Source organism: Rattus norvegicus, chromosome 7, assembly GCF_036323735.1.
Source record: "Rattus norvegicus strain BN/NHsdMcwi chromosome 7, GRCr8, whole genome shotgun sequence".
Lineage (NCBI taxonomy): Eukaryota > Metazoa > Chordata > Mammalia > Rodentia > Muridae > Rattus > Rattus norvegicus.
Genome location: NC_086025.1, coordinates 72,194,558 through 72,219,597, shown reverse-complemented (window position 1 = coordinate 72,219,597; position 25,040 = coordinate 72,194,558). Strand labels below are relative to the sequence as shown.

General features: G+C 41.5%; 1 protein-coding gene across 35 annotated transcripts in view; it reads right to left on the bottom strand.

Annotated features, from left to right (window-relative positions):
* Rims2 (regulating synaptic membrane exocytosis 2) overlaps positions 1 to 25,040 on the bottom strand; it is a 511,056-nt gene that overhangs the window by 424,462 nt on the left and 61,554 nt on the right. For 11 of the 35 annotated variants that reach the window (XM_039078274.2, XM_039078264.2, XM_063262877.1 and 8 more), the window contains exons 2-3: positions 1,172 to 1,204; positions 677 to 788 (exon numbers count right to left, since the gene is read on the bottom strand). In XM_039078274.2, coding sequence (XP_038934202.1) covers positions 677 to 788; positions 1,172 to 1,204 — 145 coding nt within the window. 35 annotated transcript variants of the gene reach the window in all.

Below are 25,040 nucleotides of genomic sequence, written 5' to 3'. Positions count from 1 at the left end.
TAGCTCAGATCCTGTAATCAGTTTGGGTCAATAGGTTGTAAGCTCAAGTGACTTATTTCACTTTCATTTATGCAATTAAGAATAAGCATAGTCTGTGAACAACTTCTTTAAAATCTCTTTACACGACTAAAGGAAAAGGAATCTAGAAGTTTTTAGTGTTTCGGGTCATTGTGAGAATACATTACTTTATTCCCCAATCAAGTTTTATAATGTAAAAATGTGTTGTGAAGCATAATTTGATAGTCAAATAAGTTTAGTAAACAGTGTTAAGATCTAATCCTAGTTAGGTTCTCAGAATTGCCACACTAAATCTGCTTAATCTTTCTTAAAACAACTTATCCAAAACTATTTGACCGCACAACAAATTTAGGAGTTAATACTTCTTACTATCCTCTAGCACTCTTGTTTGGAGATACTGTAGAATATACATTATTGGGAAAATATGTTTCTGGGTTACATATTCATGTAAGTGAGGAGGATTGCCTGTTCTTTTCCATGTCCTCTAAGTTATCCTTGTTTTCTGTCTAGATTCCCATGGACGAACGGCAGAACTACTGAACTTTCGCCTCACAGTTTCCCTCACTGAGGCCCTGCATTCCAGGGCAGAATTTTAACTCACACTCTCCAGTGTCCTATTGCATTAGATACTGTTAGTCTATGCAGACCGCTTACTTACGTCGGGGGCTCCTTTTCATTGTGTTGTTTTTGCTGGGGCTGAAGAACGTTATTTACCAGTTCAGTGATCCCACTAAAGGGAAACCACCTGTTTAAATAAGCAAATAATGTGACTGAAAAAAACAAAAGAATAACAATGTAGATTCATTTTTTTACCCAAAGTAATAATAAATTAAAAAGAAAAAAACCACAGGCACAAAAGCTACAGCCAATGGAAATGTGAGCTCCAATTATCACCAGGCAATCAGAAAGTAGGGAAATTAATTGAACACTCAACTAGTCCACAAGCAGGCAACAAAAACCTACATCCAGTCACTATGTGGATGAAGTAAGAAGCTGCAGGCAGCTCTCTTACAAGCTAGAAGTCAGAAAGCAGAAGACACACTAGCTGCAGCCTATCCAGTATTAGTGTAAGCTAATACCATAGAGGTGCAGAGAGCAGAACACGGCAGAAGAACAGGAGTCAACTGTACTGCACCAGAATACGTTTACTTACTGTGTCGGTTGTGGTTTGTGCTCTTCTTTGATCCTAAAAAAATAAGTTTGCACAACTGAGTGCACTGTACTAAAGCAGCAGTTTCTATCTATACATTTGTAGTTATATATAAAGGACATGAAAATTTGGATTATTACACAGAAAAATTTAGTGTTACATCATAAAGAATTGAGCATTTCAGTCAATTTTATACAAAAGGGGAAGAAAAGAGTTGGCTCATTTGGGTTTTTCTATTCTGTTTTGCTTGTAGGGCTTAGGGATTTAGCACAGGCTATACACGCAGTAGGCAGTCACAGTACACCAGAGATTTAGCACAGGCTACACATATGGTAGGCAGGCACAGTTCACTAGGGATTTAGCACAGGATGTACACACGGTAGGCAGTCACAGAACACTAGGGACTTAGCACAGGCTATACACACGGTAGGCAGTCACAGTACACTAGGGGTTTAGCACAGGATATACACACGGTAGGCAGTCACAGTACACTAGGGACTTAGCACAGGCTATACACACGGTAGGCAGTCACAGTACACCAGAGATTTAGCACAGCTATACACGCAGTAGGCAGTCACAGTACACTAGGGGTAAACCAGGCTATACACCCTTGGATTCGTATTATGCACTATGCCTTACTAAGTCAAACTATTCACTCCACAGAGCTACATCTGTATGCTCTTTTCACAAGTTTCAGAAAATGAGGATGAGATTGGATCAACATACAGCAGTAGGTATGAAAATCTAACAGCATTGAACAGTTAAAAGACTGAGAACAATCTCACACAGGGTGTGATTAGTAAGACTAGACTTCCTATAAATGGCTAAGAACTCTCTTGAGAAATGCATTTATTTTCTCGAAAGACTAAAACTTGGTAAATAAAATTTGCACAACAACCTAGGATTTTTCATTATAAAATTGCATCAGTAATGTAAGCTGAATCTTCTCTGTAAGTCGGATTTTATGTTAGTTTTATGGTATGCAATGGTTCATCGTGTCAACTTAGCTGGATTCAGCAACACTGTGAGACTGGTGAAACAGATCTCAGGAGGTGTCTGTGAGAATGGCCCAGAGAGATTTGATCCAAGTGAAGGACTGCACTGAGTGTAGACAATGCCATGCAGCAGACAGAGGCACAGATGAACACAAGGAAGGAAAGCCCACTGGCATAGACATGTTCTCTTTCTCACTCGGAGCTTCTATCTGCTAATATCATGGCAGTGTCAGGAGCAGAAACAGACCCAGCTGACTGGCAGAGATTTAACCAGGGCTCCTGTGGAGTCAGTCAGTCAGAGCTTAGCAGAGTGTAGAAAAGAGAAGCAGAAGACTGGACCAGAATTCTGAAGCTGAGGTTCTAAATGGGCACCCAGGAGACAAGTGCTGGAACAGGCAGCACACGGTACCATTCACTGCCCGGGCACACAAAGGAATTGCGGAAACCATACTACAGGGATTGTGGCAGTCTTCTGAGAGGCACTTCAGGAAGACAGCTCCCAGCCACAGAGAAAGCATAGGCAGGCAAGCCTGCCATGCTCCCTCAAGGAACCCCATGTAGAAAAGCCCACATGTAATCCCGAAACACCACAGACAAGGTCTCAGACTAGGGAATTTTGGCTAAAAGTTGACCTCCAACACAGAAAATATTTCTGCCTGTGAAAAACATATTAACTTATTTGAATTTACTAAAATAAGCAGGCCCCAGTCATATCAGTAGAGAAATACAAGGGAAGGGACAAACCACAACATCCCAATTACAAAAAAAATATTAAATACCTTCAACTTCATCTCACTGCTCTTTTATATTTTACACTTTCTACTTTAATTGTACAGTGTGTTTTAGCTTCTATCCTGGTTGAAAGGCTGTTATGGTTGTCTCTATTTCTCCCTCCTTGTCATTCTTTTTTGACTTATTCTTTTCTGATGTCAACCCCCTCAAATACTGATACCCTTATCACTACAGAACTATAAAATCACACTTTTCCTCTTCAAGATAGATGGCTATCTCTAAAACTTACTACTGGTAAATGAAAACAAAGGAAACAGGTGTCTTCTCCTCCAATGAGACACTGGGTCTACTCTAAAGTCATTACATTGTCTAGTACAGTCACCTCCCTTCCAAAAATAAAAAATAAAATAAAATAAATGCCAGAGGAACATAATGCAAGTGAAGACAAGTCACCAACTGGACTCGCATAAAATAAATTAGACAAAAAGATAGGAAAAGAAGAGGACTGTGGAGCACATCCATCTCAAGGATTCCTGTTGCTGTGGAAGCATACTCTATAAAAGCAACATTCTCACTTTTCCTAAATAAGAGACAGAGACAGAGACAGAGACAGAGAACTAAATCAAGAAACTTATGTGAAAGAAGAGAAAATATGTTAATGTGATTTTTTGTCCACTGTCAACATATCTAGTACAGTTGTTGTCTAGTGCTGTGAAAAGCACCATTAACAAAAATAACTTGGGAGGAAAGGGGTTATTTCATGGTACCCAGTCCACCAGGAAGGGAAGTCAGGGCAAGAACTCAAGGCAAAACAAGAACTGGAGGCAGAACTGAAGCAGAGGGTGTGGGGGAAGCTGTTTACTGCCTTGCTCAGCCTGCTCTCTTAGACAATCCAGGCCCACCTGCTCAGTAGTAACACCACACACAGTCTGTCATTAATCATGCAGATGCCCCCTCAGGGCAAATCTGATGGGGGCAGTTCTTCAATTGAGATTCCTCCTTTCCAGATGACCATAGCTTACTTCAACTTGACAACTGAAAGAAGGGAGGGAGGAAGGAAAGGAGAGGAGAGGGGAGGGAAGGGGAGGGGAGGGGAGGGGAGGGGAGGGGAGGGAAGGGGAGAAGAGAGGAGAGCAGAGGAGAGGAGAGCAGAGGAGAGGAGAGGAGAGGAGAGGAGAGGAGAGGAGAGGAGAGGAGAGGAGAGGGGAGGAGAGGGGAGGAGAGGGGAGGAGAGGAAAGACAAAAGGGGGGAAACCAGCATCTACTGTTCATTTAATTGTTTCCCAAAGTTAATATTTAATGATATTGCATATTATATCAAAAATTTACATGCAAAAGCACCATACGAGTCATCATCATGAAAGTTTCACAGTGACAAAGGAATTAAATCAGAATCAATATTAGCAATTCCTAAAAAGTACTGATGCTGACTATCAGGACAACATTAATGTTTCTGATGTAGGATGGCTAAGTTCAGGCCAAATGTCGAAAAGATTTTATGAATTACAAATGTTGCCAACTTGTTTGTGGTATCAAAAACAAAATTTATGCCACAATTTGCCAGTGAAAACTGGTTTAAGAGATATAGTATTTTTCATGGATTCAAGTACTCATTTAAAGAAATTAAACATGCATCTTTCAGGTGAAAAATCAACTTATCAAAACAATATTTCCAATCTTAACAGTATTATGAAACTGAAATTATAGTAAACTCAAATTAAGGAAGATAGCTTCATGCGTTTTGACATGTTTGCTAAACATAATCCTGTGAACAGTTAAATTATGTAGCCTTGATTGTCAATCTGATTCAATAATTTGAAACAGATTTTAAGTTTTTCAGGAAAATATTTCTATTCCATCTTTACTTGACATAATTATGACACCTGTCAGTTTTCAAGCAATAAATGGAGCTTCAGTCAGATATTTAACTTGATAAGATTCTATTCATATCTCTTTACTTGACATTTACAAGATCTATCTCCCAGAAAAAAATATCCCTGGCTCCACAATCACAATTCTTGCTGTTGTCTCCTACATTTGTGAACCTACATTTGTGAACAACTATTTGCAAGAACAAAGCACACAAAAAGTAAAATTAGAACCAAAATATAGGATGAGCAACTTAAGAGCTCGTTGAGGGCTGGTCCAGATTCTGGTGCAAATGTAACACCACTAGTTTTATGTTGTCCTTGTATTTTTTTCTTTTATAGGTAAGACAAAATCAGTCAGTGCTTTATTACTTAAATCTGATCATTATATTTATTAGTGGCTAAACTTGGGACCTACTTGATTTTAAACAACTCTCCAGATGGGATGAGAAGACCACTCAGCTGGTGTAGTGTTCACTGTAACCATGACCAAAAGGTCAGGCATTGAAGCATACTTACTTATACTCCCAACACTTGAGAGGCAGAAACAAGAGGATCCCCAGGACTCACTGGGTAGACAGCCTAGTCAAGACATCAAGACCCAGGTCTACAATGAGTAATTCTGCTTCAAAAATTAAGTTTGATGCACTTTAGGACCCAAGGATGAGTCCAGCCCTGCACACACACCTACACATAGTCACTCTGAACTTGGAGCATAGTTCGGTTCTAACAGACGTACAACTCAAGGTTTGATGTGCACTATATAAACCAAGTATGATAGTGAGGATTTTTAACCCAGCACTCGGGAGGTAGCAGCAGGGGGATGAGAAGTCTTCCTGCATAATGAGTCCCTGCATAGTGAGTCCCTACAGAGTGAGTTCCAGGGGAGCCTGACCTACATTAAACATTGTCTTAAATTTTTGTTTGTTTGTTTGTTTGTTTTTGCTCTTTGAGACAAGGTATTTTTACATAGCCATGGCAATCCTGAAACACACTATGTAGACCAGGCTGACCTCAAACTCACACAAACCTCTCCCTCCAGAATGCTGGGATTATAGGTATGCGCTACCACACCTGGCCACTTTATTTCATAGATTCTGAATAGAGCACTATATAATTAGGCTTATTTTGTGAGAATTCTTGCTTTTCTGTGCTAGAAAATATTATGAAAAATATACACAGACATTTTTGTTCATCAGCTTTCATAAACATTTGTGTATTTCCTGAGTGGCCGAAAACAATTATTTAATCTTTATTTTTGCCAAAATTTTTATTTGCATTTTATTTTATGTGTATGAGTTTTTTAATCTCATACGCAGAAAAGCAGCTCATGCTCTTAACTTCTGAACCATTGTTCCAGCTCCAAGATGATTCTTCTTTCTAAATTGAGCTACAGAAGCCAAAGGTTAGATAACTCTGCTGTATATAGTATTATTATTCTTTTAAACTTGGCCCATAGTAAGCATTACATTTTATACGCAGCCATAATTTACACAAATGCATATAACTACAATGAAATTATATGAAATATGACTAAGTGAAACACATACTAGTGTTATCTGTTATTTTGTACTTCATCTCTATTCTTTTTGTTGGTGGTGGTGGCAATGGTTTGTTTATTTTTCAAGACAGGGTTTCTCTGAAGTCCTGTCTGTCCTGGAACCTACTCTGTTGCTGAAAGCCATGCAAGAGTAACTACAAATGGCTTTAACTCAATGGAATGCAGCCCACTGATTACCACAACCACGTGGGTGGGCCACAGTGTGGCATGGTCCTGAGGACTGAGTCCTGAGGACTTCTGAGTTCTCTCTGCTTGCTGCCCTCTTATTCTAAGAACTGTGTGAAACTCGAGGGCTTCCAGTCCTTCCCTGGGTGATAGCACTGAAACTCATAATAATAATGCTTGATCATGTTCAGGCATTGCTGCTGGAGCAGATTACAATTCTATCAACATCCTAGAGAAGAACTGAAGAGATGAAGATTGCAGGCAATGACTACCACCCTTAGAAAACATTTGGAAAAAATGTAATTGTCAGTAAAGCTAGGTTGAGGTATTTTACTACTGGCTCAGGTGTTAAAAGTCTTAGGGAATATGAAGTTCAGAAAGGCACACTTTTTTTTAAATTGGATATTTTATTTATTTACATTTCAAATATTATCCCCTTTCCCAGTTTCCCCTCCAGAAGCTACCTATACTATCTCCCTTCCTTCTGTCTCTATGAGGGTACCCTACCCACCCACCCACTCCCACCTTACCGCCCTTACATTCCCCTACACTGGGGCATTGAGCCTTCCCAGGACCAAGGGCCTCTGCTCCCACTGATGCCAGATAAGGCCATCCTCTGCTACATATGCAGCTAGAGCCATGAGTCCCTCCATGTGTACTCTTTGGTTGGTGGTTGAGTACCTGGGAGCTCTGGGGGAAAGGGGTCGTCTAGTTGGTTGGTATTGCTGTTCTTCCGATGAGGCGGCAAACCACTTCAGCTCCTTCAGTCCTTTCTTTTAACTCCTCATCAGGGACCCCATTTCTCAATCCAGTGGTTGGCTGCGAGCATCAGTATCTGTATTGGTCAAGCTCTGGCAGAGTCTCTCAGGAGACAGCTATATCAGGCAAACACTTCTTGGCATCAGCAATAGTAACTGTATATGGGATGGATCCCCATGTGGGGCAGTCTCTGGATGGCCTTTCCTTCAGTCCTGCTCCACATTTTGTACCCATATTCCCTTTAGACAGGAGCAATTCTGGGTTAAAAATGTGGAGATGAATGGGTAGCCCCATCCCCCAACTGGGGGCCTTGCCTAACCTCTGGATATGGTCTCTATAGGTTCTCCCTGACCACCTTTGTTGGATATTTCAGCTAATGCCATCCCCATTGGGTCCTGGGAGTCTCTTGCTTTCCTGGCATCTAGGACTTGCTGGTGGCTACTCCCAGTTCCCATTCCCATTTGCTATACACCTCTGTTCAATTTCCTGGCCCTCTGTATATCATCCATCTCTCTTCCCATACCTGTTCCTGCCCCCCTTTTTCCCTTCCTCCTCCTCCATTCTTTCTCCCAAGTCCCTTTTACCCTCTACCTCCTGTGAGTATTTTGTTCCCCCTTCTAAGAAGGACTGAAGCATCTACACTTTGGGTCTCCTCCTTCTTGAGCTTCATTTGAACTGTGAGTTGTAGCATGGGTATTCCGAGATTTTTGCACAATATGCACTTATCAGTAAGTACATACCATGTGTGTTTTTTGTGATTGGATTACCTCATCCAGGATGATAGTTTCTAGTTCCATCCATCTGCCTATAAATTTCATGAAGTTGTTTTTAATAGCTGAGAAGTACTCCACTGTGTAGATGTACCACATTTTCTGTATCCATTCCTCTAATGAAGGGCATCTGGGGTCTTTCCAGCTTCTGGCTATTATAAATAAGGCTGCTATGAACATAGTATGTGTCCTTATTGGAGCATCTTTTGGGTATATGCCCAGGAGTGGTATAGCTATGTCCTCAGGTAGTAATATGTCCAATTTTCTGAGGAGCTGCCAGACTGATTTCTAGAGTGGTTATACCAGCTTTCAATCCCACCAACAATGGAGGAGTGTTCCTTTCTCCACTGTCAATGTGTCAAAATGGCAGTCCACAGATTGGGAAAAGATTTTTACTCTCCACCCAACAGAGGGCTAATATTCAAAATATATATAAAAAACTCAAGAAGTTAAACACTGACAAACCAAATAACCCAATTGAAAAATGGAATGCAGAGAGAATTCTTAACAGAGGAATTTTGAATGGTCGAGGAGCACTTAAAAAAATGTTCATCATCCTCAAGCAACAGCACATGCTGGTGAGGATGAGGAGAAAGGGAAACACTCTTTCATTGCTGGTGGGATTGCAAACTTGTACAACCACTCTGAAAATCAATCTGTTGGTCTCTCAGAAAATGAACAGCTTCTAGGCATATACCCAAAAGATGCTCCACCATACCACAAAGAAATGTGTTCCACTATGTTCACAGTTTATTCATACTAATCAAAATCTGGAAGCAATCCAGATGTCCCTCAACCAAAGAGTGGATACACACAATGTGGTTCATTGACAACAATGGAACACTATGAAACTAGAAAATATCATCCTGAGTGAGGCAACCTACAACCAAAAGGATAGGCATGGTTTGTACTCATAACTAGATATGATCCAGAAAGTACAGGATAACCACAAAACACTCCACAGACTCAAAGAAGCTAAACAAAAAGAAAAGCCCAAGCAAGGATGCTTGGATCTCACCTAAAGTGGGGAATAATATAGTAGTCATAGAAAGTAGGAGAGAGGGAACTGGATGGGAGAGAGGATGGGGAGGAAAACGGGGGAGGGATAGGGTGATAAGGATCAGGCATGGGGAGAGACAGGAGAGAGGGCCAGAGGGCCAGGAGAATGAATAGAAATCTGCAGCTGCCAGGGATGGGGGAATCTCAAGGAAGTGCCAGAGACTGGATGGGCAAGGCTCCCAGGAGTCAATGTGGGTTACGTACCTTAGATGAATAGCAGTGAGGACATGGAATCTGAAGAGGCCACCTCCTATAACTAAGCAGAACCCCCAGTGGATGGAAAAGGACACCAACCCACCCACAAAACTTTGACCCCAAATTTGTTGTCTAAAAGAAATACAGGAACAAAGAAACTAAGGGAATAGACAACCAATAACTGGCCCAACTTGAGACCCATCCATGGGCAATCCCCAATCCCTGACACTACTACTGATACCCTGCTATGCTTGCAGACTGGAGCCTCACATCACTGACATCTGAAGCCTTCATCCCCAGCCGATGACTCAGACAAATGCAGAGACCCACAACCAAACACTGGGCAGAGCTCTGAATTCTTAAAGAAGAATAGGGGAAGGATGGAGGGCCCCAAAGGGGACAAGAACTCCACAGGAAGAAGAGCAGAGTCAACTAACCTAGACCCTTGGTGGCTCTCAGAGACTGAACCGCAAACCAAAATTCATTCACTGTCTGGACCTAGGCCTCTCTGCCTATATGTAGCAGATATGCAATTCAGTCTTTATGTGGGTCCCCCAAGAACTGGAATGGGGGCTATCCCTAAAGCTGTTGCTTGTCTGTGGAATATGTTTCCCTAACTGGGCTGTTTTATCTGGCCTCGATGGAGAGGATGCACCTAGCCCCACAGAGACTTGATGTGCCAGGGTAGAGGGATACACAGGAGGGCTTCCACTCCATCAGAGGGAAGGGAATAGGAGATTGGGGGTAGCGATGTGAAAGGGGAGGAAGCAATCAGCATGTTAAATTAATAAATAAATTAACAGGAAAAATCATCCTGAGTGAGGTAATTCAGACACAGAATGACAATTATAGTATGTATTCCCCTATATGTAGATATTAGTCATTAATAAGCAAGATAGAATCTATATAACCACAGAGGTTAGGTTTAGAGTGAGGCAGTAGAGGGAATGACCAATAGAATAGATAGCTATGATGGACAGGGCAGGAGCAAACTGGACTGAGGAGGGAGGAGGGGTGGGAGGAAATACAGAGAGGGACAGCTAAAACTGAGAGCCAATTGAGGGAATGGAAACCTGACACAGTAAACACATCCTATAATATGAAGGCGGTCTAAAGGTAATCACTAAATAATGGGGGGACTAAGTCCCACCTGGACATCTCTCATCGCCAAATGAAGCTTCCAGATCCAGAAAATGGGTTACAAATTGTTGAACTGTTGGCCCAAGAGGCCCCATGGAAATTCCCAAACAGCCTATGCTATTGCAAATGCTTTCCACAAACCAGCGGTAAGGACCCATCGCTGAAGATAACGCTTACACAACTCACTGAACACAGAGAAGTAGAACTGGTGCCTACTTACAGCCTTCCCTCCTATAAACTAGTGTTCATGGTACTAAAAGGTACTCTGCATGCTACCAAAGGAGAAAGATGAGTGCCAGCCCAACTTCAAATCCTTAGATCTACAATGGTGACCTTCCCAACAACATATGCTGGTAGAATAGTGTCACAAAACTGTGGGAGTAACCAACCAAGTCTGAGTTTATTTAAGGCCCATTTCATGAACTAGAACCCATACCTGGTGTTGCTAGGTAGCCAAGAACCTGAGACTACACCAGGGACCAAAGAAACATAACAATAAAATGATTCCTAACAACCTTCTGCTATACTCACAAATCAGTGCACTGCTCAGTCATCATCAGAGAAGCTTCTTCAGCAGATGGGAACAAATACAGAGCCATAAGCAAAACAATATGCAGAATGAGAGACCTTAGAACACTTTGTCCTAAACAGAATGGCTATATGATATCCTTTCCCCCCCCCCCCAGGTCTTAGGGAACCCTGGAGAAGGGGCAGAAAGAGTGTAAAAGCCAAAGGAGAGGAAGTCCACCAAAGGAACAAGGCCTTCTAAACACAGCACACAAAGACTATATGAACTCAAAACCTAAGGCAGCATGCACAGGGCCTACATGGATTTGAACTAAGTAGAGTCCTAGAGCTGAGAGGAGAAGTAGACACACGCCATCATCATTAGCCCAAAAACTATATCCAATTAATAGCCACTTGCAAACTTAGTGTTCTCTAAGGGAGTCTCCCTGGGGAAACAGGATAGTGAAGGATAGGTCCATGCCCAAAAGTAAACATTAAATGAACTCAATAGAATCTCTGGAGGTTCTTTTCCTCTTAATGTGTGTCAGTGCATTTTCCAATACTACACAGATCCTTTGCATATACACTATGGCTTCCAGATTTTTGTTTTTATGGGATTCCTCTGTGTGTGTGTGTGTGTGTGTGTGTGTGTGTGTGTGTGTGTGTGTGTGTGTGTGTGTGTGTGTTTCCTGTGCTTTTTTTTCTTTGGCTCTTTTTTCCCTATTAACTGTTTAGTCCTATTCTAACTTATTTGTGATTGTTTTTATTTTTATTCTTTAGATGGCTGTTTGTTTTCTAAGAAAACAGGAGGGGATCAAAATGGGTGGGAAGGACCAAGACAAGAGTTGAGGGAGGGCACACCATAATCAAAAAGTATTGTATAAAAGAAACTATTGTTGCTGCCCTCACAGAGAGCTGAAACCCAGGCCCAAGCAGCGAATTCAGGCCCAAGAACAGAGGTAAGACCAACTTTTCTGCTCCAAGTGACCTGCATGGCAGACTCAGGACACACGAAGGCAAAATTCTTCTGGGATCAGACACTTCCAGTTTCTAGCTGGTGCCCGAACCTCGCTGATCCCAGCGCACAGCTTCCTGCTCCCAAACCCCGTGAGAGAGAGAGCTCATAGGCCAGAGGTGTGGGCAATCCTGAGACTGCAGGGCAGGAGAGACCGCCACTTCTGCCCACCTTTGCCCACATCCCTGGCCCAAGAGGAAACTGTATAGGGCCTCTGGGAACAGGAAAATAGGGGCAGTCAAGCTGAAGGACCCTGTAGTCCAGACTGTGTCCGGATCTAAAGGGACCTGGTGAAACAGCTCCCTGCACCCAAATCCCATGGGAGGGAGAGCTAAACCTTCAGAGGGGCAAACATGCCTGGGAAACCAGAGGAGACTACTCTGTCCACATTTCTGACTCTAGAGTCAAACACTTAGCGCCATCAGGACCCACTGTGCACAGGGACAAAAAGTAGGGGCAGGCCTTTCTGGTTGCTGCCCTCAAGGACAGCTGAAACCCAGCCCCAAAGAGCGACTTCAGGCCTAAGACCAGAGGTAAGATCAACTTTTCTGCTCCAAGTGACCTGCCTGGTTGACTCAGGACACAGGCCCACAGAAACAGCTGAAAGTCAGTGGACAGTAACGACTACATGCCTGAAAGCAGAACACTCTGTTCCCATAACTGGCTGAAAGAAAACAGGAAAACAGATCTACAGCACTCCTAACACACAGGCCTATAGGACGGTCAAGTGACTGTCAGAAATAGCAAAACAAGGTAACACCAGAGACAACCTCATGGCAAGAGGCAATCACAAAAACCCAAGCAACAGAAACCAAGACTACATGGCATCATCAGAGCCCAATTCTCCCACCAAAGCAAACACTGAATATTCAAACACACCAGAAAAGCAAGATCGAGATTTAAAATTACATTTGATCATGATGATGGAGGACTTCAAGAAAGAAATAAAGAACTCCCTTAGAGAAATGCAGGAAAACAAAAGTAAACAAGTAGAAACCCTTAGAGAAGAAAAACAAAAATCCCTAAAAGAATTACAGGAAAACACAATCAAACAGGTGAAGGAATTGAAAATGGGAATAAAAACAATAAAGAAAGCACAAAGGGAGACAAACCTGGATATAGAAAACCAAAGGAGAGACAAGGAGCCGTAGATACAAGCATCACCAACAGAATATAAGAGATAGAAGAGAGAATATCAGGAGCAGAAGATTCCATAGAAATCATCGACACAACTGTCAAAGATAATGTAAAACAGAAAAAGCTACTGGCCCAAAACATACAGGAAATCCAGGACTCAATGAGAAGATCAAACCTAAGGATAATAGGTATAGAAGAGAGTGAAGACTCCCACCTCAAAGGACCAGTAAATATCTTCAACAAAATCATAGAAGAAAACTTCCCTAACCTAAAGAAAGAGATGCTCATAAACATACAAAAAGCCTACAGAACTCCAAATAGATAGGACCAGAAAGAAACTCCTCCCATCACATAATAGTCAAAACACCAAACGCACAAAATAAAGAAAGAATATTAAAAGCAGTAAGGGAAAAAGGTCAAGTAACATATAAAGGCAGACCTATCAGAATCACACCAGACTTCTGACCAGAGACTATGAAAGCCAGAAGATACTGGACAGATGTCATACAGACCCTAAGAGAACACAAATGCCAGCCCAGGCTACTATACCCAGCAAAACTCTCAATTAACATAGATGGAGAAACCAAGATATTCCATGACAAAACCAAATTTACACAATATCTTTCTACAAATCCAGCCCTACAAAGGACAATAAAGGATAAAGCCCAACACAAAGAGGCAAGCTAAGCCTAGAAAAAGCAAGAAACTAATCGTCTTGGCAACAAAACAAAGAGAAGAAAAGCACACAAACATAACCTCACATCCAAATACAAATATAATAAGAAGCAACAATCACTATTCCTTAAAATTTCTGAACATCAATGGACTCGATTCCCCAATAAAAAGACACAGATTAACAAACTGGATACACAATGAGAACCCAGCATTTGGCTGTTTACAAGAAACACACCTCAGACACAAAGACAGACACTACCTCAGAGTGAAAGGCCGGAAAGCAATTTTCCAAGCAAATGGTCTGAAGAAGCAAGCTGGAGTAGCCATTCTAATATCGAAGAAAATCGATTTTTGACTAAAAGTCATCAAAAAAGATAAGGAAGGACACTTCATATTCATCAAAGGAAAAATCCACCAAGATGAACTCTCAATCCTAAATATCTATGCTCCAAATACAAGGGTAACTACATACATGAAAGGAACCTTACTAAAGCTCAAAGAACACATTACACCTCACACAATAATAGTAGGAGATTTCAACACCCCACTCTCATCAATGGACAGATCATGGAAACAGAAATTAAATAGAGACAGAGACAGACTAAGAGAAGTCATGAAACAAATGGACTTAACAGATATTTATAGAACATTCTATACTAAAACAAAAGGATATACCTTCTTCTCACCACCTCATGGTACTTTCTCCAAAATTGACCACCAAATCAGTCATAAGACAGGCCTCAAGAGATACAGAAAGATAAAAATAATCCCATGCATCCTATCAGACCACCACAGGCTAAAGCTGGTCTTCAATAACAATAAGGGAAGAACGCCTACATATACATGGAAGATGAACAATACTCTACTCAATGATAACCTGGTCAAGGAAGAAATTAAAGACTTCTTAGAATTTAATGAAAATGCAGGTACAACATACCCAAACTTATGGGACACACTGAAAGCTGTGCTAAGAGGAAAACTCATAGCTCCGAGTGCCTGCTGAAAGAAACAAGAGAGCATATATCAGCAGCTTGACAGCACACCTAAAAGCTCTAGAACAAAAAGAGGCAAATACACCCAGGAGGAGAAGAAGGCAGGAAATAATCAAACTCAGAGCTAAAATCAACCAAGTAGAAACAAAAAGGAATATACAAAGAATCAACAGAACCAAAACTGGTTCTTGAGAAAAACAACAAGATAGATAAACCCTTAGCCAGACTAACCAGAGGACACAGGGAGTGTGTCCAAATTTAATAAAATCAGAAATGAAAAGGAGACATAACAAAAGAATCATAACAAAAGAACAAAAGAGGAAATTCAAAAACTTATCAGATCCTACTACAAAAGCCTATATTCAACAAAACTTGAAAATCTACAGGAAATGGACAATTTCCTAGACAGATACCAGGTACTGCAGTAAAATCAGGAATAGATAAATCATTTAAACAACCCCATAACTCCTAAAGAAATAGAAGCAGTCATTAAAAGTCTCCCAACCAAAAAGAGACAAGGTCCAGATGGGTTCAGTGCAGAATTCTATCAGACCTTCATAGAAGATGTCATACCAATACTATCCAAACCATTCCACAAAATTGAAACAGACGGAGCGCTACCGAATTCCTTCTATGAAGCCACAATTACTCTTACACGTAAATCACACAAAGACCCAACAAAGAGAACTTCAGACCAATTTCCCTTATGAATATCGATGCAAAAATACTCAGTAAAATTCTCACAAACCGAATCCAAGAGCACATCAAAACAATCATCCATCGTGATCAAGTAGGCTTCATCCCAGGTATGCAGGGATGGTTTAATATATGGAAAACCATCAACGTGATCCATTATATAAACAAACTGAAAGAACAAAACCACATGATCATTTCATTAGAAGCTGAGAAAGCATTTGACAAAATTCAACACCCCTTCATGATAAAAGTCCTGGAAAGAATAGGAATTCAAGGCCCATACCTAAACATAGTAAAAGCCATATACAGCAAACCAGTAGCTAACATTAAACTTAATGGAGAGATACTTGAAGCAATCCCACTAAAATCAGAGACTAGATAAGGCTGCCCACACTCTCCCTACTTATTCAATATAGTTCGTGAATTATATTGTGTCAGAGCAATCAGACAACAAAAGGAGACACAGATTGGAAAGGAAGAAGTCAAAATATCACTATTTGCAGATGATATGATAGTATATTTAAGTGATCCCAAAAGTTCCATCAGAAAACTACTAAACCTGATAAACACCTTCACCAAAGTGGCTGGGAATAAAATTAACTCAAATAAATCAGTAGCTTTCCTCTACAGAAAAGAGAAACAAGGGAAACGACACCCTTCATAATGGTCCCAAATAATACATAATACCTCGGTGTGACTTTGACCAAGCAAGTGAAAGATCTGTATGATAAGAACTTCAAGCCTCTGAAGAAAGAAATTGAAGAAGATCTCAGAAGATGGAAAGATCTCCCATGCTCATGGATTGGCAGGATTAATAAAGTAATCCTGCCATTTTACTAAAAGCGATCTACAGATTCAATGCAATTCCCATCAAAATTCCAACCCAATTCTTCAAAGAGTTAGACAGAACAATTTTCAAATTCATCTGGAATAACAAAAAACCCAGGATAGCTAAAACTATCCTCAACAATAAAAGGACTTTAGGGGGAATCACTATCCTTGAACTCAAGCAATATTACAGAGCAAAGAGTGATAAAAAACTGTATGGTATTGGTACAGAGACAGGCAGATAGACCCAGTGGAATAGAATTGAAGACCCACACACCTATGATCACTTGATTTTTTAAAAGGAGCCAAAACCATCCAATGGAAAAAAGATAGTATTTTCAGCAAATGGTGCTGGTTCAACTGGAGGTCAGCATGTAGAAGAATGCAGATCGATCCATTCTTATCACCCTGTACAAAGTTTAAGTTCACATGGATCAAGGACCTCCACATCAAGCCAGATACACTCAAACTAATAGAAGAAAAAGTGGGGAAGAATATTGAACACATGGGCACTGGAGAAAATTTCCTGAACAAAACACCAATGGCTTATGTTCTAAGAACAAGAATTGACAAATCAGATCTCATAAAACTACAAAGCTTCTGTAAGGCAAAGGACACTGTTGTTAGGACAAAAAGGCAACCAATAGATTGGGAAAAGATCTTTACCAATCCTACAACTGATAGAGGGCTTATATCCAAAATATACAAAGAACTCATGAAGTTAGACTGTAGGGATACAACCTATTAAAAAAATGGGGTTCAGAGCTAAACAAAGAACTCACAGCTGAGGAATGCCGAATGGCTGAGAAGCACCTCATAAGGGAAATGCAAATCAAAACAACCCTGAGATTCCACCTCACACCAGTCAGAATGGCTAAGATCAAAAACTCCTTCAACAGCAGAGGAACACTCCTCCATTGTTGGTGGGATTGCAGACTGGTACAACTATTCTGGAAATCAGTCTGGAGGTTCCTCAGAAAATTGGACATTGCACTACCTGAGGACCCAGCTATACCTCTCTTGGGCATATACCCAAAAGATGCTCCAACATATAACAAAGACACATGCTCCACTATGTTCATAGCAGCCTTATTTATAATAGCCAGAAGCTGGAAAGAACCCCTGAGGCCCTTCAACAGAGGAATGGATACAGAAAATGTGGTACATCTACACAATGGAGTAGTACTCAGCTATCAAAAACAATGACTTTATGAAATTCATAGGCAAATGGATGGAACTGGAAAATATCATCCTAAGTGAGGTAACCCAATCACAGAAAAACACACATGGTATCCACTCATTGATAAGTGGCTATTAGCCCAAATGCTTGAATTACCCTAGATGCACAGAACACATGAAACTCAAGAAGGATGACCAAAATGCGGATGCTTCACTCCTTCTTTAAAAGGAGAACAAGAATACCCTTAGAAGGGGATAGGGAGGTAAAGTCTAGAACAGAGGCTGAAGGAACGCCCATTCAGAGCCTGCCCCACATGTGGTCCATACACACACAGTCACCAACCTAGATAAGATGGATGAAGCAAAGAAGTGTATGTAGGCTGACAGGAACTGGATGTAGATCTCTCTTGAGAGACACAGCCGGAATATGGCAAATACATACGCGAATGCCAGCAGCAAACCACTGAACTGAGAATAGGACCCCCATTGAAGGAATCAGAGAAAGAACTGGAAGAGCTTGAAGGGGCTCAAGACCTCATATGAACAACAATGCCAACCAACTAGAGCTTCGAGGACTAAGCCACTACCCAAAGACTATACATGGACTGACCCTTGGCTCCAACTGCATAGATAGCAATGAATAGCCTAGTAACAGCACCGGTGGAAGGGGAAGCCCTGGGTCCTGCCAAGGCTGGACCCCCAGTGAACAGGATTCTTGGGGGGAGGGTGGTAATGGGGGGAATACAGGGAGGGGAACACCTATATAGAAGGGGAGGGGGAGGGGTTAGTAGGATGTTGGACTGGAAACTTGGAAAGGGAATAACATTTGAAATGTAAATAAGAAATACCCAATTTAATAAAGATGGGGAAAAAATCTATGTTCAATAAAAGGAAAAATATATGGGTAGCACATATTGTATTTGATGAGTATTTGATAAAAAGCCACAGGACACAAAGCTGGGTGCTATAGCAAAGTGGGGGTGAACCTGGAAGAAATTGGAATAGGGATGAATATTATTTTTTAAATACATTATGCAAAATTCTCAAAAAATTAAGAAAAAATGTAAAGGAAAATAAAAATTCAAACAAAACTTGTACATGAAAGTGTAGATCCATTATTGTTCATTATCCACAAAAAGTAAGAACCACTCAAGTGCCCTTACGCTGAGCTGCAAACTGAACTGTGGGTAAATCAAGCGTGGAATACACATACAATTGAACAGTACACAGCCACTTAGAAAAGAGGTAAAAAACTATCTATGTTCTGGCGTGGATGACTCTTGGAAATATTACTGTAAATGAAAAAGAGACACAAAAACTATATGCATTGTTATGACTCCATTTATAGGAAATATGAGGAATAGAGCAGTCAAAAATGGGAATTATATCAGTGGTTTTTTTAGGGGTTAGTCTGGTATTGACTATACAAATGCTAAATTCTGAATCCCAAGACCTGGTTCCATCCAAGGAGCATATTGTGACGTATACCAGTTGTTATGTAAACCTTGCTGCCCAATTTAAAGTTATTGGTTAGAAGAGGTAAGCAAGGTTTATGTTACCAGGGTGGAGGTCCTAGGCAGGGACTAGGAGGAGACAGAAGAGAAGGAGGATGGAGAAGGAGAAAGAATGATGGAGGAAACAAGAGGTCTCCGTTAGAAATGATGGACCATGCTTATCACCCTGTACAAAGCTTAAGTCCAAGTGGATCAAGGACCTCCACATCAAACCAGACACACTCAAACTAATAGAAGAAAAACTAGGGAAGCATCTGGAACACATGGGCACTGGAAAAAATTTCCTAAACAAAACACCAATGGCTTACGCTCTAAGATCAAGAATCGACAAATGGGATCTCATAAAACTACAAAGCTTCTGTAAGGCAAAGGACACGGTGGTTAGGACAAAACGGCAACCAACAGATTGGGAAAAGATCTTTACCAATCCTACAACAGATAGAGGCCTTATATCCAAAATATACAAAGAACTCAAGAAGTTAGACCACAGGGAAACAAATAACCCTATTAAAAAATGGGGTTCAGAGCTAAACAAAGAATTCACAGCTGAGGAATGCCGAATGGCTGAGAAACACCTAAAGAAATGTTCAACATCTTTAGTCATAAGGGAAATGCAAATCAAAACAACCCTGAGATTTCACCTCACACCAGTGAGAATGGCTAAGATCAAAAACTCAGGGGACAACAGATGCTGGCGAGGATGTGGAGGAAGAGGAACACTCCTCCATTGTTGGTGGGATTGCAAACTGGTACAACCATTCTGGAAATCAGTCTGGAGAATCCTCAGAAAATTGGACATTGAACTGCCTGAGGATCCAGCTATACCTCTCTTGGGCATATACCCAAAAGATGCCCCAACATATAAAAAAGACACATGCTCCACTATGTTCATTGCAGCCTTATTTATAATAGCCAGAAGCTGGAAAGAACGCAGATGCCCTTCAACAGAGGAATGGATACAGAAAATGTGGTACATCTACACAATGGAATATTACTCAGCTATCAAAAACAACGACTTTATGAAATTCGTAGGCAAATGGTTGGAACTGGAAAACATCATCCTGAGTGAGCTAACCCAATCACAGAAAGACATACATGGTATGCACTCATTGATAAGTGGCTATTAGCCCAAATGCTTGAATTACCCTAGATGCCTAGAGCAAATGAAACTCAAGACGGATGATCAAAATGTGAATGCTTCACTCCTTCTTTAAAAAGGGAACAAGAATACCCTTGGCAGGGAAGAGAGAGGCAAAGATTAAAACAGAGACTGAAGGAACACCCATTCAGAGTCTGCCCCACATGTGGCCCATACACATATAGCCACCCAATTAGACAAGATGGATGAAGCAAAGAAGTGCAGACCGACAGGAGCCGGATGTAGATCGCTCCTGAGAGACACAGCCAGAATACAGCAAATACAGAGGCGAATGCCAGCAGCAAACCACTGAACTGAGAATAGGACCCCCGTTGAAGGAATCAGAGAAAGAACTGGAAGAGCTTGAAGGGGCTCGAGACCCCATATGTACAACAATGCTAAGCAACCAGAGCTTCCAGGGACTAAGCCACTACCTAAAGACTATACATGGACTGACCCTGGACTCTGACCCCATAGGTAGCAGTGAATATCCTAGTAAGAGCACCAGTGGAAGGGGAAGCCCTGGGTCCTGCTAAGACTGAACCCCCCAGTGAACTAGACTGGTGGGGGGAGGGCGGCAATGGGGGGAGGGTTGGGAGGGGAACACCCATAAGGAAGGGGAGGGGGGAGGGGGATGTTTGCCCGGATACCGGGAAAGGGAATAACACTTGAAATGTATATAAGAAATACTCAAGTTAATAAAATATATATATATATATATATATATATATATATAAAAGAAGGAAAACTGCAAATAAAAAAAAGCTCAAGTCAAGATTGTTCCACAAGGCCCCACCCAACAACTATCTATGTATACATGTTAAAAGTCAATACTACCTTAGGTAGAGCAGGGTGTGAGGAGACGGAAGGGGTTCCGGGAACAGTGGCCAGCAAAGAAGTAAGCTTGATGAAGTAGCCATGACTGACAGCTCTGGCAGAGGAGACAGTGCAGGGTACAGTTGGATTGAGGGTTCCAGCACCACCCCAACATGAGGCAACATGAGACAGAGAGTCAACCCAAGGAGCAAGGACATTTGTTCTTGGGAGTGAGTGCAGCAGAACACCCATACACACAATCACACACACATAGTCACATTTACACACACATGCACACACAAACATATACACACATATACACAAACACATGCACACACATGTACACACACATACACACACCACACACACACAAACTCAAACACGCACGTGCACATGCACACAGGCTTGGGAGTGCTTTGGGGAGAGGAACAGAATAGGTGAAAGGACACACTGCTGTCTGATGCCGAAGCTGTTGTGAGCTGACATAGGACTCACTTGCCCCCAGCAGGTAAATAACAGCTTCGAACATCTCCTTTAGCCTAAGTCCAAGATTCAAGGAGCAGTGAGCAGTGCTCTCCCAGCCAGCATGAGATGTCTTCTGGAAATCCCCCTGCCTGATGGTCAGAGACGTCTTCAGGAAGCTCCACAGGCTGGTAGCAAAGGCTAAATGGTGTCTCCCAAAAGACAAGTGGAGATGGGTAGTCCTGGATCAGTGTGAGGTCTGTCTCAGTGTGACCCTACCCTGAAGTGAAGGGCTCTGAAGCTAGACCTTTCTTAGCTTTTCCTGCAAGCTGAGGAACACCCAGAACTGTCACATGCCTGTCTGCAGGCAGAGCAGAAAGGACCCCTAGGGAGCACAGCCCGTGTTCTCAGTCACACAATTCTGGACTCAGAAGTGCCCAGGGGGTACATACATTCAGTCAGCTTTGTTCTGGTCAGGCTGGAGACACATCCAAGGGCTCCCTTCATGACAGGCTCTGCTGCCGGGCCACACCCAGCCCTGAAACTGGCTGCTGTTAGGATTCGGCTGCCTGGCTCCTCTCATTTTAAGACTTAGGAAGGTATGGTGAACAGAGCAGGGCAGAGGTATCTTCAGAGGCACAGTGGTGTGAAGACCTTAGGTAAGCTTGTAGGCCTTTTCTCCTCAGGAGGACATGAGCAGGGGCTTTCTTAACCAGTTCTTTTCATCTGTTGTTTCAATCTCTGATTCTTGGAAACATGGCCTCATTCAAAGTTTGCTGTTTTGGTATCTGGCCAGCAGGAGTGATAGTGCATTGGGTCAGTCTGCTGGGCCAAATAGAACCACTTTAGAATACCAGCTTCTGCTTGCAAGCAGATTCACACAAGATGACAATACCAGGAATACTTGAAACACCCTCCTAAATCCCCTCCTATTGTTGAAGAATGGAATAGCAATAGTAACCAAAGAAATAGAGGCAACCAGCTCCAAGATAACAGACAGTTTAGAGGTAGGGATAACAGATGAGGATGGCCAAGTAACAATCGGTCAAATCAGTGGCATGGACGGTCATGGGGTAACAACTACCCGCAGCAAAGACCAGAGCCCTGCTGTCAACAACAGTGCACACAGTATGGTCACAACCAGCGGTCTCCAACTACTGACAGATGTCAGCAGCTTTTAACGAAGACCTTTTATTTTGACAACACCCAGATCAGTCACATGCCTGTGCTAAATGCTTGTATGTCTTCTGTTGGTCATAGTTTTTCATTCATTTTAAAGAATGTGTTATTAATTGTTTAGGACTTGAAACTTGAAAAAAATTAATCTTATTAGAAATATGATAATTGATGGGAATAAATTTACCAGGTGTGGACTATATTATTTGACTTTATCTCACATGCTGTTTTGTTTTATGATTTAATAGTGTTTTGGGTTTGGTCTGTTTTCCTTATTTGGACTATAGGAATTCTGTCTGTATCAGAGAAATAAAATTTTTAATAAAAAAAAAAAAAGAAATGATGGACCAGGAGCCTGAAGCTGAGTAAAATGCCCCCTGTGGAGAGACTGAAGGAGCAGAAATAACCCATGCAAGACTCAAACAAATATTTGTGGAGCACACTTAGGGATTAACAGTCTAACTTATTAAACCCTAGATTATGGGTAATTCACCCAGTAACTGTGCTAGAGCTGATTTTACAATTCCATAGGACTCTGCCTCGATTATGGGGGCAGGAGGCTGGCCATGTCCCATTAGTAGCTAATAGAGTTATTAAATAGCATTTTAAAATAGCATTTGCAATGGTTATCTGAGGAAGGGGTGGGTACAGTGTTTCTTTGGGGTTGATGAAAATGCTTAGTAAACAGACAGTGATGCTGATGCCCAACCTCAGACGTGCCAAACGCCACTGAATTCTATGCTACAAAATTATGAAAGTTGTGAAAGCTTGTGTGCACTTTATAATAAAAGAAATGAATATTGATACAAATTGTAATATAGATTACCTTTGATAACCTTGTGTATATGACAAAGCAAGTCTCAAAAGAAAATATATGAGCCAACCCTGGTAGCATAGGCCTGTAACCCCAGGTCCTTGAGAAGCTGAGGCAGAAGGATTGTAAGACCAAGGCCTGGTCTACATCACAAATTCAAAAGCAGACTAGGTTAATCTGGCAAGATCCTGTCTGAAAATAAATAATTTAAAATGGTCTGGAAATATAGTGGTAGATAGCTTCCCTAACAAGAGTAAAGTTCTATGAGGAACCCTCACTACTGAAAATGTGTATGGTTCTATCTATATAAAACATCTAGAATTCATAATCAATAGAAAGTGAATTCAGGGTTAAAGAGGATGGGGGAGGGGTGGAGTAAGTGCTAAGTAAAGGGTTCTCTTGGAAGAAATAAAATTTTTCCAGAATTAGACTGTGGTTATGACTACACAGTGTAAAGTACTCTGTGAGCTTTGAAAGGTTGAAATGTTACGGCATACAATGAAGCTATGTGCATATATGATATATGTGCATGAGCGAGGGAGGGGGAGAGAGAGGGAGGGAGAGGGGGGGGAGAGGGAGGAGGGAGAGAGAGAGAGAGAGAGAGAGAGAGAGAGAGAGAGAGAGAGAGAGAGACCGTAAAAAAATCAAGTCACTAGGAAGGTACTAAAACCATAAAGAAAAAGCTAGCCATAAAAAGCTTGAATCCTGCTTCTTTCCTGTCACCCGCCCTTCTATAGCAAAGGCTTAGTAGTAAAGCTGGCGTCCTTGCCATTAGTAAAATTCTGTACCCATTCCACTCAATTTACTAATTTTGAAGTTAAATATTTTATACAATTCTATAGGATCAAAATATGTGCCAAAGAACTAAATGGCCCAAAATCCGAGAGATTTCTCTTCTCCTCCTTCCCTGTTATTACCCTGGCATCTAATAAAGGCCAGTGGAGAGAGAGGTTTGCAAATGCATTCTGTCACTTACCAGTGCACTAATGCTATGTGCTTTCTATACTGTATGTACATGTTAATGAAAAATAGTGAACTTCCGTACAGAAAGGTGGTTTCGATCTATATCTGTTGAGGCTCAGATGAGAGCCCAAGTAGGGGCCAGGAAAAGTCCCCAAAATGAGGCTTGCGCCCAGGTACAGGTACACTATGCAGAGACACCACCTTGAATCTCACACTCCCTCACCCTCACTCTTGCAAACACATAACCAAGCCTGACAGAGAATTCTTAAACTCTAGTAAAGTCTAGACAAAGTAAACTCATGGTCTCCTATGTATCGAGTCCAAAGCCCTATTCTCCAAAATGACAATGCTGGTGACATTGTCATAAACAGAAGGACTCTCGGGCTGGGAAAACAATCCAAAATGGTTCTGTTTGCTTTAAAAAAAAAAAAAGGCAAAAGAAAGGAAAATGAAAAGGAGATCTCCTGAAGATCCTATCTACCACCTTAATTTTCCATGAACCAGTTTTAACCTTCCTCAAAAGGTCAACTACCTCTAGCAAGGGCACCTGGTTCTGGATCAGTCCAGACAGTCTGTATCTGCTCAAAGCTCAACCCTGCTGACTGTCATAAAATCTGTTTGCTTTTTCTACAGCCTTCTCTTCTCTCTGCCCCAACCCACCCCAACAGCCTTGACAGTTTGATCGCCAGGAAACCTACCTTTCTGTCCACAGAATG